General features: G+C 33.0%; 1 protein-coding gene across 1 annotated transcript in view; it reads left to right on the top strand.

The window, feature by feature from the left end:
- LOC145312607 (inactive ubiquitin carboxyl-terminal hydrolase MINDY-4B-like) overlaps nt 1-15837 on the top strand; it is a 50556-nt gene that overhangs the window by 30947 nt on the left and 3772 nt on the right. The window contains exons 8-17 of the mRNA XM_080151865.1: nt 942-1017; nt 1442-1537; nt 4208-4273; nt 5170-5240; nt 5945-6002; nt 7185-7286; nt 11229-11322; nt 13928-14042; nt 14254-14328; nt 14747-14845. Coding sequence (XP_080007991.1) covers nt 942-1017; nt 1442-1537; nt 4208-4273; nt 5170-5240; nt 5945-6002; nt 7185-7286; nt 11229-11322; nt 13928-14042; nt 14254-14328; nt 14747-14845 — 852 coding nt within the window. The remainder of the gene's footprint in view (nt 1-941; nt 1018-1441; nt 1538-4207; nt 4274-5169; nt 5241-5944; nt 6003-7184; nt 7287-11228; nt 11323-13927; nt 14043-14253; nt 14329-14746; nt 14846-15837) is intronic.

The following is a 15837-nucleotide window of genomic DNA, read 5'->3' as shown; positions in this document are numbered from 1 at the left end:
GACAATATTATTATAATTTTTTTGATTTTAAAGAATTTTATAATGAGCTATTGGGATATGTTTTAAACCATATATTTTGATAAAATAAACACAACATTTTTAAGAAGTATTCTCTTTTGTACTAGTATTTTTTCATACAATTTATATTAATTACATTTTTTCAACATTGAAGTAAAAAACCTGATTTTTCAATTATTTGTAAAAATACATGTAGGTAAAAATCATTAAATTAGAAATAAGCATGATATAATAAACTAAATATAATTTTGCATATAACCCTAATAATGTATTTAGCTAAACAGTAAACTGATTATCTTCCAATAATAATCCCCATTGCAGGCAAGGTAATCTTTTTCTTGGCTTTTTTTGTAAAATGTGCATTTGCATGATCCTTAGCAGAATTGCAAGCAAAGATGCATTTACAAATAATATTGTCAACCTGAATTGCCGATAGTTCAGTTAACAGGGTGTTCAATCCATTTAATCATGAACACATTGACATGTTGTCTGATATACCTATTATCATATGCTTACAAAATTTGTATTTTATGTCTTATATAGACTTTGGATCCCCAATACAGATTTTCAGATAAACATTTTAGGACAATTAATATCTAATTTCTTATGCTAGCCTTTGAGCTAGGATTATTAGCCTTACATAGTCCTTTATAAAAAGCTGTATAAGACTTAGAAAATATTGTCTCCTATGCTATGATAAGAAGTTTATCGGATTACGTTATCATTTATTTTACTTTAGGACCTTAAGGCCTTTTTTTATCATTTACATTTTAATTTAATTAATAGAACACCCTGTATTTAAAGAATTCTATAAAAAAAAATTTATATAACTTTTGCAATTTTTGTATAGCAATATCTTCAAAATTAAATTCTCTACATTACAAATAAAATAAAAGGATTATTGATTATTTTTATCCATCTAGAATCCAGCTACTGCGACCAAATGATGTGACTCAGAAAGAAGTTTTAGCTGGAGCTATTTCAGAACTTTTATGGAAGGTAGAAATAATAATTTTGATAAATCTACATTACAATTTTGTGATGATGACTCAAACCATAAAACACACTCAAAAGAAGAAAGATGATTTCATAAAAATGCTGAAGAGCACAGAAAGGACGGGACATTTAACTGTAAATTAAATTGGTACCCAAAGTTTTATAACCATGTTATTTTATTTGTTTGGTTCCTAAACTTTGGGTACTTTAATTAAATTTTGATTGTTCTGTTCAAAACTAGTTAAACTTTTTAACAGTTTAAATCTGAAGTATGGGTAGTTTATCATCATTAGAGAATAATCATATACCAATAAGTTCCATGTAAACAGCAGCAGTTTGATTTATCAATGCAATATTATATTTTTAACAATGAATGCTTTCAACATCGCATATAATCCTTTCATTCATCTAAATTATTTATTTTAAGTGTGGACAAAGCCAGAGTGCTGTTTTGGTGTTGCCAGATGCTGACTTGTGCTTTGATCTGGTTCCAAAATATTGTGCAGATACTATCACAGAAAAGGTAAGAATTAGTATTAGTGATACCAGATGGTTACCTATGCTTTGGCCTAGTTCCACAATATTGTGCAGATACTATCACAGAGAAGGTTAGAATTTTAAAATATTAGTGTTGCCAGATGGTTACCTATGCTTGTCCTGGTTCCAAAATATTGTGCAGATACTATCACAGAAAAGGTTAGAATTAGTAATGGTGTTGCCAGATGCTGACTTGTGCTTTGATCTGGTTCCAAAATATTATGCAGATACTATCACAGAAAAGGTTAGAATTAGTATTAATGTTATCATATGGTTACCTATGCTTTGGCCTGGTTCCAAAATATTGTGCAGATACTATAACAGAAAATGTTAGAATTAGTATTAATGTTACCAGATGGTTACAAATGCTTTGGCCTTGTTCCAAAATATTGTGAAGATACTATCAAAGAAAAGGTTATAATTATATAATATTAGTGTTACCAGATGGTTACCAATGTTATGGTCTGGTTCCAAAATATTGTGCAGATACTATCACAGAAAAGGTAAGAATTAGTATTAGTGTTACCAGATACTAACCTATGCTTTGGCCTGGTTCCAAAATATTGTGCAGATACTATCACAGAAAAGGTTAGAATTAGTAATAGTGTTACCAGATGGTTACCTATGCTTTGGCCTGGTTCCACAATATTGTCCAGATACTATCACAGAAAAGGTTAGAATTTTAAAATATCAGTGTTGCCAGATGGTTACCTATGCTTTGTCCTGGTTCCAAAATATTGTGCAGATACTATCACAGATGGTTACATAAGCTTTGATCTGTTTCAAAATATTGTGCAGATACTATCACAGAAAATGTTAGAATTGTATTAGTGTTACCAGATGGTTACCTATGCTTTGTCCTGGTTCTAAAATATTGTGCAGATACTATTACAGAAAATGTTAGAATTAGTATTAGTGTTGCCAGATGGTTACGTATGCTTTGATATGTTTCAAAATATTGTGCAGATACTATCACAGAAAAGGTTAGAATTAGTAATAGTGTTACCAGATGGTTACCTATGCTTTGGCCTGGTTCCACAATATTGTCCAGATACTATCACAGAAAAGGTTAGAATTATAAAATATTAGTGTTGCCAGATGGTTACCTATGCTGTGTCCTGGTTCCACAATATTGTGCAGATACTATAACAGAAAAGGTTAGAATTAGTAATAGTGTTACCAGATGGTTACCTATGCTTTGATCTGGTTCCAAAATATTGTGCAGATACTATAACAAAAAAGGTTAGAATTAGTAATAGTGTTACCAGATGGTTACCTATGCTTTGGTTTAGTTCCAAAATATTGTGCAGATACTATCACAGAAAAGGTTAGAATTAGTAATAGTGTTACCAGATGGTTACCTATGCTTTGGCCTGGTTCCACAATATTGTCCAGATACTATCACAGAAAAGGTTAGAATTAGTAATAGTGTTACCAGATGTTTACCTAAGCTTTGGCCTGGTTCCACAATATTGTCCAGATACTATCACAGTAAAGGTTAGAATTTTAAAATATTAGTGTTGTCAGATGGTTACCTATGCTTTGGCCTGGTTCCAGAATACTATCACAGAAAAGGTTAGAATTAGTATTAGTGTTGCCAGATACCAACCTATGCTTTGGCCTGGTTCTAAAATATTTTGCAGATACTATCACAGAAAAGGTTAGAATTAGTATTAGTGTTATCAGATGGTTACCTATGCTTTGACCTGGTTCCAGAATACTATCACAGAAAAGGTTAGAATTAGTATTATACTATCACAGAAAAGGTTAGAATTAGTATTAGTGTTATCAGATGGTTACCTATGCTTTGGCCTGGTTCCAGAATACTATCACAGAAAAGGTTAGAATTAGTATTAGTGTTGCCAGATACTAACCTATGCTTTGGCCTGGTTCCAAAATATTGTGCAGATACTATCACAGAAAAGTTTAGAATTAGTATTAGTGTTACCAGATGGTTACCTATGCTTTGGTCTGGTTCCAAAATATTGTGCAGATACTATCACAGAAAAGGTAAGAATTAGTATTAGTGTTACCAGATGGTTACCTATGCTTTGGCTTGGTTTCAAAATATTGTGCATATACTATCACAGAAAAGGTTAGAATTAGTATTAGTGTTGCCAGATACTAACCTATGCTTTGGCTTGGTTATAAAATATTTTGCTCATACCATCAATGGATATATCATTACTTGGATGTTACATCAGATTTTAATGTTCTCCAATAAAGTGAAACCCCCAACGGGCCAAAATGTTTATACCCCCATCCACCCTTTTTACCACAATTCCTCCCCTCCTACTGGAAGAATGAACTAACAAATAAATGAGTTCCATGTTAGCAACCTAAGTTGACGACATTTTTTTCATTGTCATAATATCCAAGTATATTCTATATTAATTGAACTACCTTTAATACAAAATAATGCGATGTCTTTTTCTGCTTCTTTGCTTACTTTTTTTAAAAGTGGTATCATTTGTTTTGTGTGTATGTATGTAGCCTTTCCCATTTCCTGGACCTCTAGAAAGCTTCACTGTCAAGGAGAACCATATCAGTTTAGCGATTAGCCTGATTTTTTGCTACAGACAGACATATATATATCATTTTAATTTTATATAAGGAATATATTTACATTACTTAAATTGATTTGCTTTTTTTTCAGTGTCACCTATTCAGATGTAACAAAGAGGAAGAGTTAAAAGCTCTTGTCAAGAAACACTTTCCATTTGTAAGTATTTCATACTGACGTTTTAATCCCATTATAAGAAGATTCAAGCAAGCATTATAAACTTATGCCTCTGTACTATTTGGCTGTTTATTACACTAGTCGACAAAGTTTTTTAATAACGTTTTCTTATTTGTTATCTTAACAACTTTGGGGGACCTTACTGAATTTTAATTGGTTGTTTAATTAAGTTGAGTGTTCAAACGTTTCAACTACTATAGAAGGGGTAATCAATTTATTGGCCATAGTCTTATCTCTGTAGATGCCTGCCCTGTACTACTTTTTCTACTGTTATCGTCGTTTTTTAAAAGCGAAGCTTTTCTATAATTAGGGTCGGTCCGTACGTCCGTCCGAGATAGATAGCTTTTATTCGTTAATTTAGGCATGTTAGAATTGTCCTATCGATTTCAAACTTTGCATGATGATTCCTGTAGTTGTTAGGTACGATTTAGAAAGCGTAGCAACTCTATAATCATTACCAGAATTTCCGTACGTCCATTTTAAACATGTTGATTTTTCTACTTTTTTAACAACAAATTTTTGTGTGATCTAATTATCCGTTTGATCTGATTCTTTGTATATTGATTCCTGGGACAACAAAGAACAATATTATAAGCGAAGCAACTCTATAATCAAGTCTTTAAAATGTAAGTATGTCCATAAACATTATCCTGAATCAAGCACTTTTTCAACAAATTTACTTACAATTTTGCGTCGATTCTTATACTTTTATATTCTGATTATTCAGTTAGGACACTATACAAGTGTTAATGTCCGTTTGTCCTACCGTTTCAGTGCTTCGCTTTTATGGATGTTGTCATCCTTGTTTTATGAAAATTACCAATCTCACGGGATTTTTCATTCAATCCTAAATTATGATTTGACTTTAATGTTTTTAGTTTATTCAAGAGCAAGGAGGAGCCTTAGCTTGTCTCTTGTACAGTGTCGTTCTGTCAAAAGGATTTGACGAGTAAGTATATTTTTTTAATATTTATGTCTGTCTGTCTGTCCGTCTGCCTATCTGTCTGTCTGTCCCTTTTTCTCTTTGTCCGTCTGTCTGTATGTCCATCTGTCCGTCTGTCTCTCTGTCCGCATGTCTGTCTGTCTGTCTGTCTGTCTGTTCTTATACAGTGTCGTTCTGTCAAAAGGATTTGACGAGTAAGTATATTTTTTAAATATTTATGTCTGTCCGATCGTCCGTCTGTCTATCTGTCTGTCTGTCCCTTTTTCTCTTTGTCCGTCTGTCTGTATTACTATCTGTCTCTCTGTCCATCTGTCTCTCTGTCCATCTGTCTCTCTGTCCGTATGTCTATCTGTCTGTCCGTCTGTCTGTCTGTCTGTCTGCCTGCCAGTCCGTCTGTCTATCTGTCTGTCTGTCTGTCTGTCTGTCTATCTGTCTGTCTGTCTGTCTGTCTGTCTGTCTGTCTGTCTGTCTGTCTGTCTGTCTGTCTGTCTGTCTGTCTGTCTGTCTGTCTGTCTGTCTGTCTGTCTGTCTGTCTGTCTGTCTGTCTGTCTGTCTGTCTGTCTGTTCTTATACAGTGTCGTTCTATCAAAAGGATATGATGAGTAAGTAGGATTTTTAAGTATGTCTGTCCGCCTGTTTGCATTCCTAACAAATTGTCAACAATAGCTTTGAGTAAAAACACCTGTTTCATTAACATATTTCCCTTTCAGGTTGAAAAAAGATTTGCAAGCTAAACATGATGACATGTTAATATCAGCAGAAGACACGGTAAATATATATTTATGTTAGGTTAGGTTAGGTTAAGCGCGCTGGGATAAGGCTTTTTTGTTATATTTAATTTTTTTTCATTTAGGGTCGTCCTTAACGGATAGCTTTTTTTTATTTAGACATGTTAGAGTTATCATATTAAGTTCTGACACTCTACAAGAGTTATCGTTCGTTTGTCCTTCCTTTTGATTTTTAGTGCTTCGCTTTTATTGATGTTATCATACTTGCTTTAATGAGCTTATCTCTGTATTAGATCCAAAGGGGTTAAATAATTGTATGTCTGAGGGGTGGGGACCCTTTGCCGACCTTCAATTGGGTCTTTAAATATCAGCAAATAGCATCGGAAATGTTAACACAGCCAAGTCGCTACAAAAGAGCAGAAATTAATTTCTTTGCAGACGAAAAAGGTTGCAACCATCTATACTTTTATTCATATATGTACATTTATTATCTCTGTAACTGATCATAAGGGCAAGTAAAAATAAATTTTTGATAATGCTTCATTCAACATTCTATAAATATAAATTCCAAGAATAATTCTAAAAATAAGACCGGTCACCATAGTCTTTATATAAAACCAGCGGCTTCGCCCCTAGCCTTTAGGGGCTTTGCCCCAAGAGGTAATTAAAAATATAATAAGTACCTCTGGTGGTGAGACCACCATGTTTTAAATTTACTGCCTAAAAAAGAGGGGATCCTTTGTTTTATGGGGGGGGGGCGATTGTGGGTGTCCCACCCCCTAAGAAAATAGCTTAAAACCACCACAGGACCAGTAGATATATTCCCTGAAGAGTATAACCCACTTGGTTCTGTCGTTACCGAGATCTTAAGCTTCAGACAGACGGACAGACAGACGGTCGGACGGATAGACATCAAGCTACTTTGTATTATAGATTTTTAAATAAAAGATTCTTTGAAACCAAAATTTTTGGACTAGTTGACAAATTATGATCCATAAAATTACGCCTTCTGTAAATTAAAATTATTTGTTAATCAAAATTTATTGAAAGTTGTGATAACAACGAATGAGAGAACGGGTTTACAAAACTTGGTCGACTAGTACAATTAACATTTAAATGTGGACTCGCACGGCAAGAATTCGTTTCCCATCATTTTTAATTTACTATTTGTAGAAAGCTAGCTATCTATTATACGATCAATAAAAACTATAATAATTTTCAGATAGGATTTGGCTTGTCTAACCTATTGTTGACCGGTACAGCGACTCCCTACCTTCACAATGGTATCATGTCAGCTGATGCAGAGGATGCTACCAACTTTGAGGTAGATAGATAGATAGGAATCATGTCAGCTGATGCAAAGGATGCTACCAACTTTGAGGTAGATAGATAGATAGGAATCATGTCAGCTGATGCGGAGGATGCTACCAACTTTGACGTATAATAGATAGATAGATAGATAGGAATCATGTCAGCTGATGCGGAGGATGCTTCCAACTTTGAGGTAAGATAGATAGGTAGATAGGAATCATGTCAGCTGATGCGGAGGATGCTACCAACTTTGAGGTAGATAGATAGATAGGAATCATGTCAGCTGATGCAGAGGATGCTAACAACTTTGACGTATAATAGATAGATAGATAGATAGATAGATAGGAATCATGTCAGCTGATGCAGAGGATGCTACCAACTTTGAGGTACATAGATAGATAGATAGGAATCATGTCAGCTGATGCAGAGGATGCTATTAACTTTGAGGTATATAGATAGATAGATAGGAATTATGTCAGCTGATGCAGAGTATGCTACCAACTTTGAGGTAGATAGATAGATAGATAGGAATCATGTCAGCTGATGCAAAGGATGCTACCAACTTTGAGGTAGATTGATAGATACATAGATAGATAGATTGTGATTTTCCAATTAATTAATACGATATTGGGAAAATAATTTGAAGAAGCATAAGCGAAGCATCTCGAGATTCATGTCCTAAAATGAAAGTCCTTAAAAAGTATGCTATAGGATTTAAGCAGCAATTAAGCAATTTTTTAGTAGCGAAGCTACTCTATAATTAGAAATGTCCGTCTGTATGTATGTATGTATGTCTGTCTGAAACGTTTTGGGGGAAACGTGATTTTCTCAGCTCCTACAAAAGATAGAAGGCTGAATTTTTTTGACAACATTCCCATCAATAAGGAGCATAATTAAGTATAAAACATCGTTAGCGGTCGGACTGCTTTTAAGCAGCTTTTTAGCCGCTTTTAATTTTCAAAACTGATTTTCTTGGCTCCTCTAAATAAGAAAATGCCGAAACTTCTTGTCAAAATTTCCATCAACATGGAGCATAATTATGTATAAAACATTAATAGCGGTTGGACTGCTTTTGAGCAGCTTTTATTTTTCAAACTGATTTGGTCGGCACTTGTAAAAGAGAGAAAGCTGAAACTTCTTGTCAACAATCTTATTGATATGAAGCATTATTAAGTATAAAACATCAATAGCGGTCAGACTGCTTTTAAGCAGCTTTTTAGCCGCTTTTATTTTTAAAACTAATTTTCTCGGCTTCTGTAAAAGATAGAAGGCTGAAACTTCTTGTCAACATTCCCAACAATATGAACCATAGTTAAGTATTCCTCATCAATAGCGGCCAGACAGCTTCTAAACAGCTCTTTAACTTCTTTTACTTTTTGCAACAGATTTTCTCGGCTCCTATCTTTGGTAGTCTGATTGTTTTTAAGCTGCTTTTTGTTTTTAAAACTTTCAGATTTAAACCCTAAGTTTCATGATTTTAAGTTTTTGCATATTTATCTCCTTCTTTTCTTTGTTATGATAACAGTTAATCAGATCTATAAATTACTTTGTCTGTTTGTCTATTTTATTATAGATTTTGTGCTTCGCTACTTATGGATGTTGTCATCCTTGTTTTAAAAATAATTACATAAAATCATAAGACTGATAAATATATATTCTGCTTATGAAAGTCCTTAAACAATATACAGTATCCTTCATATGTATATTTAAGAAGAAATTAAGAAACTTAAAAGAAGCATATTATTTCATTTAGACTGAAGAATAGATAATCTGCTCATGAAAGTTTTTAAACAGCAGCCTATATTTAAACAGAATTTCAGCAATTTTTTTTTAAATTCACATAAATTTATTTGACTGATTAATAATAACATTCTACCTACATATTCTATATTTCTGTGTTTCTTTGTTTTGCCGTCTGCTTTAGGAGTTTAACTTTTATTAATGTTGTCATCCTTGTTTCATGTAAAGAATAGTTATTTTTCGCATAGTATTATAAACGGATATAGAATGTACAATTATAAGATTAAAACCGTTTTTTTTAGACCCGAAGTGCCGAAGGCACGGCTAAAAAAACTGGTTTTAATCTTATGATTGTGCATTTCTATATTCGTAGAAAGCTGGATATAATACGATGTTAGACATAGTTTTTTCGTATGGATGAGAACCGGTTCCTATCCACCAGATTCGAATGAATACGAGAAAAACAATTTATTGTAATTCATTTTTTTATTTATTTGTAAAACAAGACAAAGCTAAACATAAGTTGCTATTAATCATTTCTAGGAAATAAATATTGGTTGATTTTTTATGATTAATGTCTGCTTATAACAGTTAGGGAGTTGAATCCATTTTTATAGAAGCAGAAATATAATCTATGATTATGGTTTGGACCCTCTAAAACTGTAATCTACCTTTCCACTTTCCCCTCTCTTGGTGAAGATATCTTCAACGCCGATACGATTTTTGAAATATAAGATTCCACTTTCCCCTCTCTTGGTGAAGATATCTTCAACGCCGATATGATTTTTGAAATTTAAGATTCCACTTTTGCCTCTCTTGGTGAAGATATCTTCAACAAGAGAGACAAAAGTGGAATCTTATATTTTAAAAATCGTATCGGCGTTGAAGATATCTTCACCAAGAGAGGGGAAAGTGGAAAGGTAGATTACAGTTTTAGAGGGTCCAAACCATAATCATAGATTATATTTCTGCTTCTATAAAAATGGATTCAACTCCCTAACTGTATAAAGAAGTTTTATTGCATCATTCTATTGTTCAGACGTCATTGTTGATTACATTTTTTATTGAATATTGATATTGTACAATTTAATTATCCAGATATTCATTCAGCTCAAAGGACATGATTGAATAAATAGACCTTACTGGGACATCCAATATGGGGGTGGGGGTAAAGGGGTCATTACCCCCCACCCCCTCCCCCAATATAAAAGCTTGGACGTAATTGCCTATATGATATAAAGATTACCCCCCCCCCCAAAAAAAAAAAAATGAAATTGGGGGTGCCGTATGAACCTCAAAATTTAAATTTTTAAATATTTTACTCCCCCCCCCCCAAATAAAGTAAATTGTGAAAGAATTTTTACCTAATTCTAATTACTCCCTGTAGATAAGATTTCAAGGGACGATTATCAGGGAGGGATAGGACAATAGATAGGAAATTATACTGGTAATCTTAGGTTTATAAACAGTTTTCTCGTATTTATTCGAATCCGGTGGATAGGAACAGGTTCTCATCCATACGAAAAAACTATGTCTAGCATTGTATTATAAACCGCTTTCTACGAATATAAAAATGTACAATCATAAGATTAATACCAGTTTTTTTAGCCCGTGCCTTCGGCACCTCGGGGCTAAAAAACCTGGTTTAATCTTATAATTGTACATTCTATATCCGCGGAAAGCCTTTTATAATACGATGCGAGAAATAACTATTCTTAATTTATTATTAAGCCTAAAAACTTTGGAAACTTAAATCTTAATTGGGTTGCTTTCCTGTTGAGCTACAAAAGTGATACTTTTGTTTATTATCATTGGGAGTCTACAGTAATTTATCAACCATTATCTTATCCCTCTAGAGCCCTAAAACTCAATTTGTCTGCCTATCACTCCGTCAGTCATTTATGGATGTTGTCATCCTTTTTTCTTTTTTGTCGCCTTTTAAAATAACTAAAATAACATCTTGAGAATCTAAAGAGATTGAACAATGGATAAAAAGTTCCTCTCATTGTCGGTTAAAATTATTGGTGGAAAAGTTGGACAATAAAAAGTACCCAAAGTTTTAAGTTAAGAATGTGTTTAGATACCTTTATATGTTGAAATTATAATCCTATAAGTCTAATGTCCTCTCCTACCTGATTTATCTGTTCCTATATTAGGCTCAAATCCATACAATACAAACTGTCAATAAACAATAACAAATTTATTCTGTTTTCAGTATGGTGATGGTAAACTTGGTATCACTGGAAGAAATAATATTGGTCTTCTTGTCAGGGGGGAGAACAATCTTGAGACTGAACAGCTAAATCTGGGTAAGTTAAATGGGGTATTCCATCATTGCTTCATCATTTATTTCCTCGGGCAAAAAATATTCATTCGTAAACAAAAAACTGGATAGGAATATCATTCGCATTTAAACAAAAACTCATTTTTATGCTAAAATGTGGTTTAATTTTGGTTTTTTCCCCGAGGTAAACTTTGAGATTTAAAACAAAAAAAAATCTTCCAAATTAAATAGAAAAAAACTTTTAATTATTGGTCAATTTAAGTTCAAAGATTTTTTTTCATTGTAAAAATTTAATTTTAAAAAAAATTTTGTAAAAAAAATCTTCTAACAAAAAAAATTATCATAATCCAAGATGGCGTCAATACATGTAAAATAATATTTTCAAAACAAAAAATTCAAACTGGAATATCTTTTTTCACAGATTGAATTTCAAAAATCGGTCTGACAGTTTTTCCAAAGTCGGGAAGATCTATCAAATGGAAAAGGTTTGAAATCGATAGAACATTTCTTTATACTAAAACATATTTTTTTCACGTTTTTTCCCATGCTCAGGGAAAAAAATGACTACCTCGGGGAGAAAAAAAGAATATATACATCCACTATTTAATGGGTCGTTTGTATGAGAATGTATTTTTTGTTTAAATTTGTTTTATAACCCTGTCTTATTAAAATGAATGTTAAATTTGACCGGTAAGGGTTAAAACGCAAGGATCCCTTTAGTGATTGAGTAATAAATTATAAAGCAAAAATAGTAACAAATTTCTTCCTAGGCGTCTCTTTTGTTGTTTTTTGTGTTCATTGAAACTTCACTAATTTACAGAAAAAAATATATTAATTTTATTAAATTCAATTTTAAATTTATAACAAATATAATTTGGTAAATGTTTTTTTTTACAAAAATATAATAAGATAAAAGGGAGTAACTAATTATTTTTAAATCATTTAAATCTTTTTAATTTAGGTATTTTTAAATTAAGTAAACAGTTAACATTTTCATTCTTTTTGTTATTTTATTTGAAGATCATTTTGATCATATGCTTTCGAATGTTATAATTATATTTATGTTGGAGACATTTTAAGACCCAAAGACCAACACAACAGGGAATTTTTGTATAGTTTTTTCGAGGGGCGATTTATCTTGGGAAAGTGGTGGAACCCTACCCTTAAATAGTCATAATCCTTCCCAGGACCATTCCGGTTCTGCGGTTAGCGAGATCCTTCGGTACAGACATGATGTTACTTTATTAAAAGGATATGTATATATAATATATGTACTTACTGTACAAAATCAGACCCTTAACCAGCCCCCTTTAAAGATGCTTATTATGTAACGATGGACAAAGCTTTATTGGATAAAAATTAAAAAACACAATAGTTTAATATTTCGTGAGTTGTGGCGATTAGAATTCGTGGATTTTATTATTGTGCATGTTTCATTTATTTACTGTTTATTCTAGGTCAATTACTTACAGTAAAATTACGTGATGATAGTCTAGTTCAGGGGACAATTTTGTGCACTACATATTTTGTGCACTACATATTTTGTGCTGTGCATACAAAAAAAAGTCTTTTCCAGTGTGGCTTTGAAACCAATATATTAAAACCGGTTATCAGCAATATTGAAAAATCATGTTTAGTATATCATAGTATCATTTTTCCACAAAAATAATATGACTCATAAAATTAATACCCCCTGAGGCCTAACAAAACAAGTTTTAATTTAGGGATAACCTGTGGGTTTTTGTAAATGATTCTTATTCAGGATCCAGTCTGAAGACCCCTAGTTTGCCAATCTGGGTGACCTATTATAAGCATAACTGGGGTTTATCCTGAATATTGAACATCTATGGTAATTAATGTATTTCCTATTCAGGATCCCGTCTAAAGACCTCCATCCTGCCAATCTGGGTGACCTATTGCAAGAATAACTGGGGTTTATAGTAAATATTACACATCTATGTTGCTATTGTGATTAATGTATTTCCAATTCAGGATCCCGTCTGAAGACCCCCATCCTGCCAATCTGGGTAACCTATTGCAAGAATAACTGGGGTTATATAGTAAATATTGAACATCTATGGAGATTAATGTATAACCTTTTCAGAATCCCATCTGAAGACCTCTATTCTGCCAATCTGGGTGACCTTTTGTAAGGATAACTGGGTTTATAGTTAATATTGAACATTTTTGGTGAATAATGTAATACGTATTAAGGATCCCGTTGAAGACCTCTTTTCTGCCAATCTGGGTGACCTATTATAAGCATAACTGGGGTTTATACTGAATATTGAACATTTATGGTAATAAATGTATTACCTATTCAGGATCCAGTCTGAAGACCTCTATTCTGCCAATCAGGGTGACCTTTTGCAAGAATAACTGGGGTTATATAGTGAATATTGAACATCTATGGGGATAAATGTATTTCCTATTCAGGATCTTGTCTGAATACTCCCATCCTGCCAATCTGGGTGACCTTCTGTAAGGATAACTGGGGTTTATACTGAATATTGAACATCTATGGTAATTAATGTATTTCTTATTCAGGATCCCGTCTGACCTTATCCAAGGATAACTGGGATTTATAGTGAATGATTGAAAATAAGGGGGAAAATCTATTTTGTGTTTAGGATCCCGTCTGAAAACCCCCATCCTGCCAATCTGGGTGACCTGTTGCAAAGACAACTGGGGAGTTCTGTTCAACCCAAACAAAGACCTCATGAAGTCATATCAGGCGGAAAACAGGTTTGCAAATTTTATTTTAGGGAGGGAGGGGACATGTCTATTACTAATGAAATTATACTATTACCCACACGTACTCTCATTTGCTTCAAAACTGTAAGTACTTTCAACAAATTGTTTTTGGTTTGTTTAAATTAGCAGTGTTTAAACTATTCAACCAATGTTTTTAATCTCCTTTGTCTCTTTTCAAACTTTTACACTGATAATTTTTCAGATTTCAACTTTACTATTACTGTGGTGGAACTCAACTAAAGGACAAACGAGAACTGGTCCTTATTATTGATACAAGGTAAAACTTTTAACATTTACAAATGCAAATTTCTAAAGATTTGGCCACGTCGACCTCTCTTGTCGAGCTCTCGAACTTGTTTAGTTTAAAAACTTTTTTTGTCTACTTCATGGCATGAATAAATTTTTGTCCTTTTAAATTTAATAATCAAAATACCTATATAAATTTTGTCAAGAAATATATGTTTTCAAGTATGGCTTCGAAACCAATTAATATCCTCTTAAATAGGACCGGTTCTCAGCCATACTGATAAATATTGTATAGAATCGTATTACAGACAATTTTCCACGAGTATCAAAATAATCATAAAATTGATATCAGTTTTATTAGCCCTTGCCTTTGGACCCTCTTGGCTAATAAAACTGTTTTTTATATTTTAATATCTGCGGAATGCTATTGCTATAAATAACTCTTTTAGATCCGCATTAAAGAACAACAGCACTAATATAAATGATATTGGACTTGATGATTTTGAAGAAATCCAAGAAAATCCCCTGGAACTCGCCATTCAGTCAAAGTAAGTATAGTTATTTCTCGCATCGTATTATAAACGGCTTTCCGCGGATATAGAATGTACAATTATGAGATTAAAACTAGTTTTTTTTGCCCCGAGGTGACGAAGTCACCGGCTAAAAAAACTAGTTTTAATCTTATGATTGTACATTTCTATATTCCTAGAAAGCTGGATATAATACGATGCTAGACATAGTTTTTTCGTATGGATGAGAACCGGTTCCTATCCACCGGATTCGAATGAATACGAGAAAACATATTACCGTATGGTTTCGAAACCGATTAATATCCGCTGTATTAGAAACGGTTCTAATCCTTACTGTAAAACCAGTTAATTACGAATCAGGGGTAGCCAGTCTAACAATCAATTCTACAAAAAAATAACGAAACCTTTTAAAGTATGTGGAAGTTTATTTTGTTTTTGTCATGTAACTAAAGAGGGGTGAGAAAGAAGGGGAGGAAAAGGGGAAGGGGGTTGTGGGAAAATTTTCCTTTAGAATTCTTTGTCAGAATATCATTCCCTTTTCCCTGTATACGAATATAACAATGTACAATCATAATATTAAAACCAATTTTGTTATCCCGTACCTTTGGCATTTAGGGTGGTGTTAATCTTATAATTGTACATCCTTATACTAAAGTAACAGGATGTCTGTGTGTTTGTGTGTTTGTACCGAAGGATCTCGCTAACCACTGAACCGATCGGGTTCTCCTTAACAGGGTAGCTTCTCATAGGTCCCGGGAAGGTTTATAACTATCTTGGGGGAGGGTACCACCACCCTCCTAAGAGAAATCGCCCTTAGAAAAAATTTCCCCCCGCGAAATTTTTTTTTTTTTTTTAATTTTTTTTTATAACTAAAATAAAAAATGGCGGGGAGGGCCAAAAAAAAAATTCCCCCCCAAAATTTTTCTTATAAAATTTAAAATAAAGAAATTGGGTTATAAAATTCGACTCTCCTCAAGTGCCCCTAGAGGCCTCTAGGGGCGTAGCCGCTA

This window comes from Acartia tonsa, chromosome 2, assembly GCF_053477335.1.
Source record: "Acartia tonsa isolate MP-2025a chromosome 2, ASM5347733v1, whole genome shotgun sequence".
Classification (NCBI taxonomy): Eukaryota; Metazoa; Arthropoda; class Copepoda; order Calanoida; family Acartiidae; genus Acartia; species Acartia tonsa.
The sequence above is the reverse complement of the archived record's forward strand: the minus strand, read 5'-3'. Positions and strand labels throughout refer to the sequence as shown.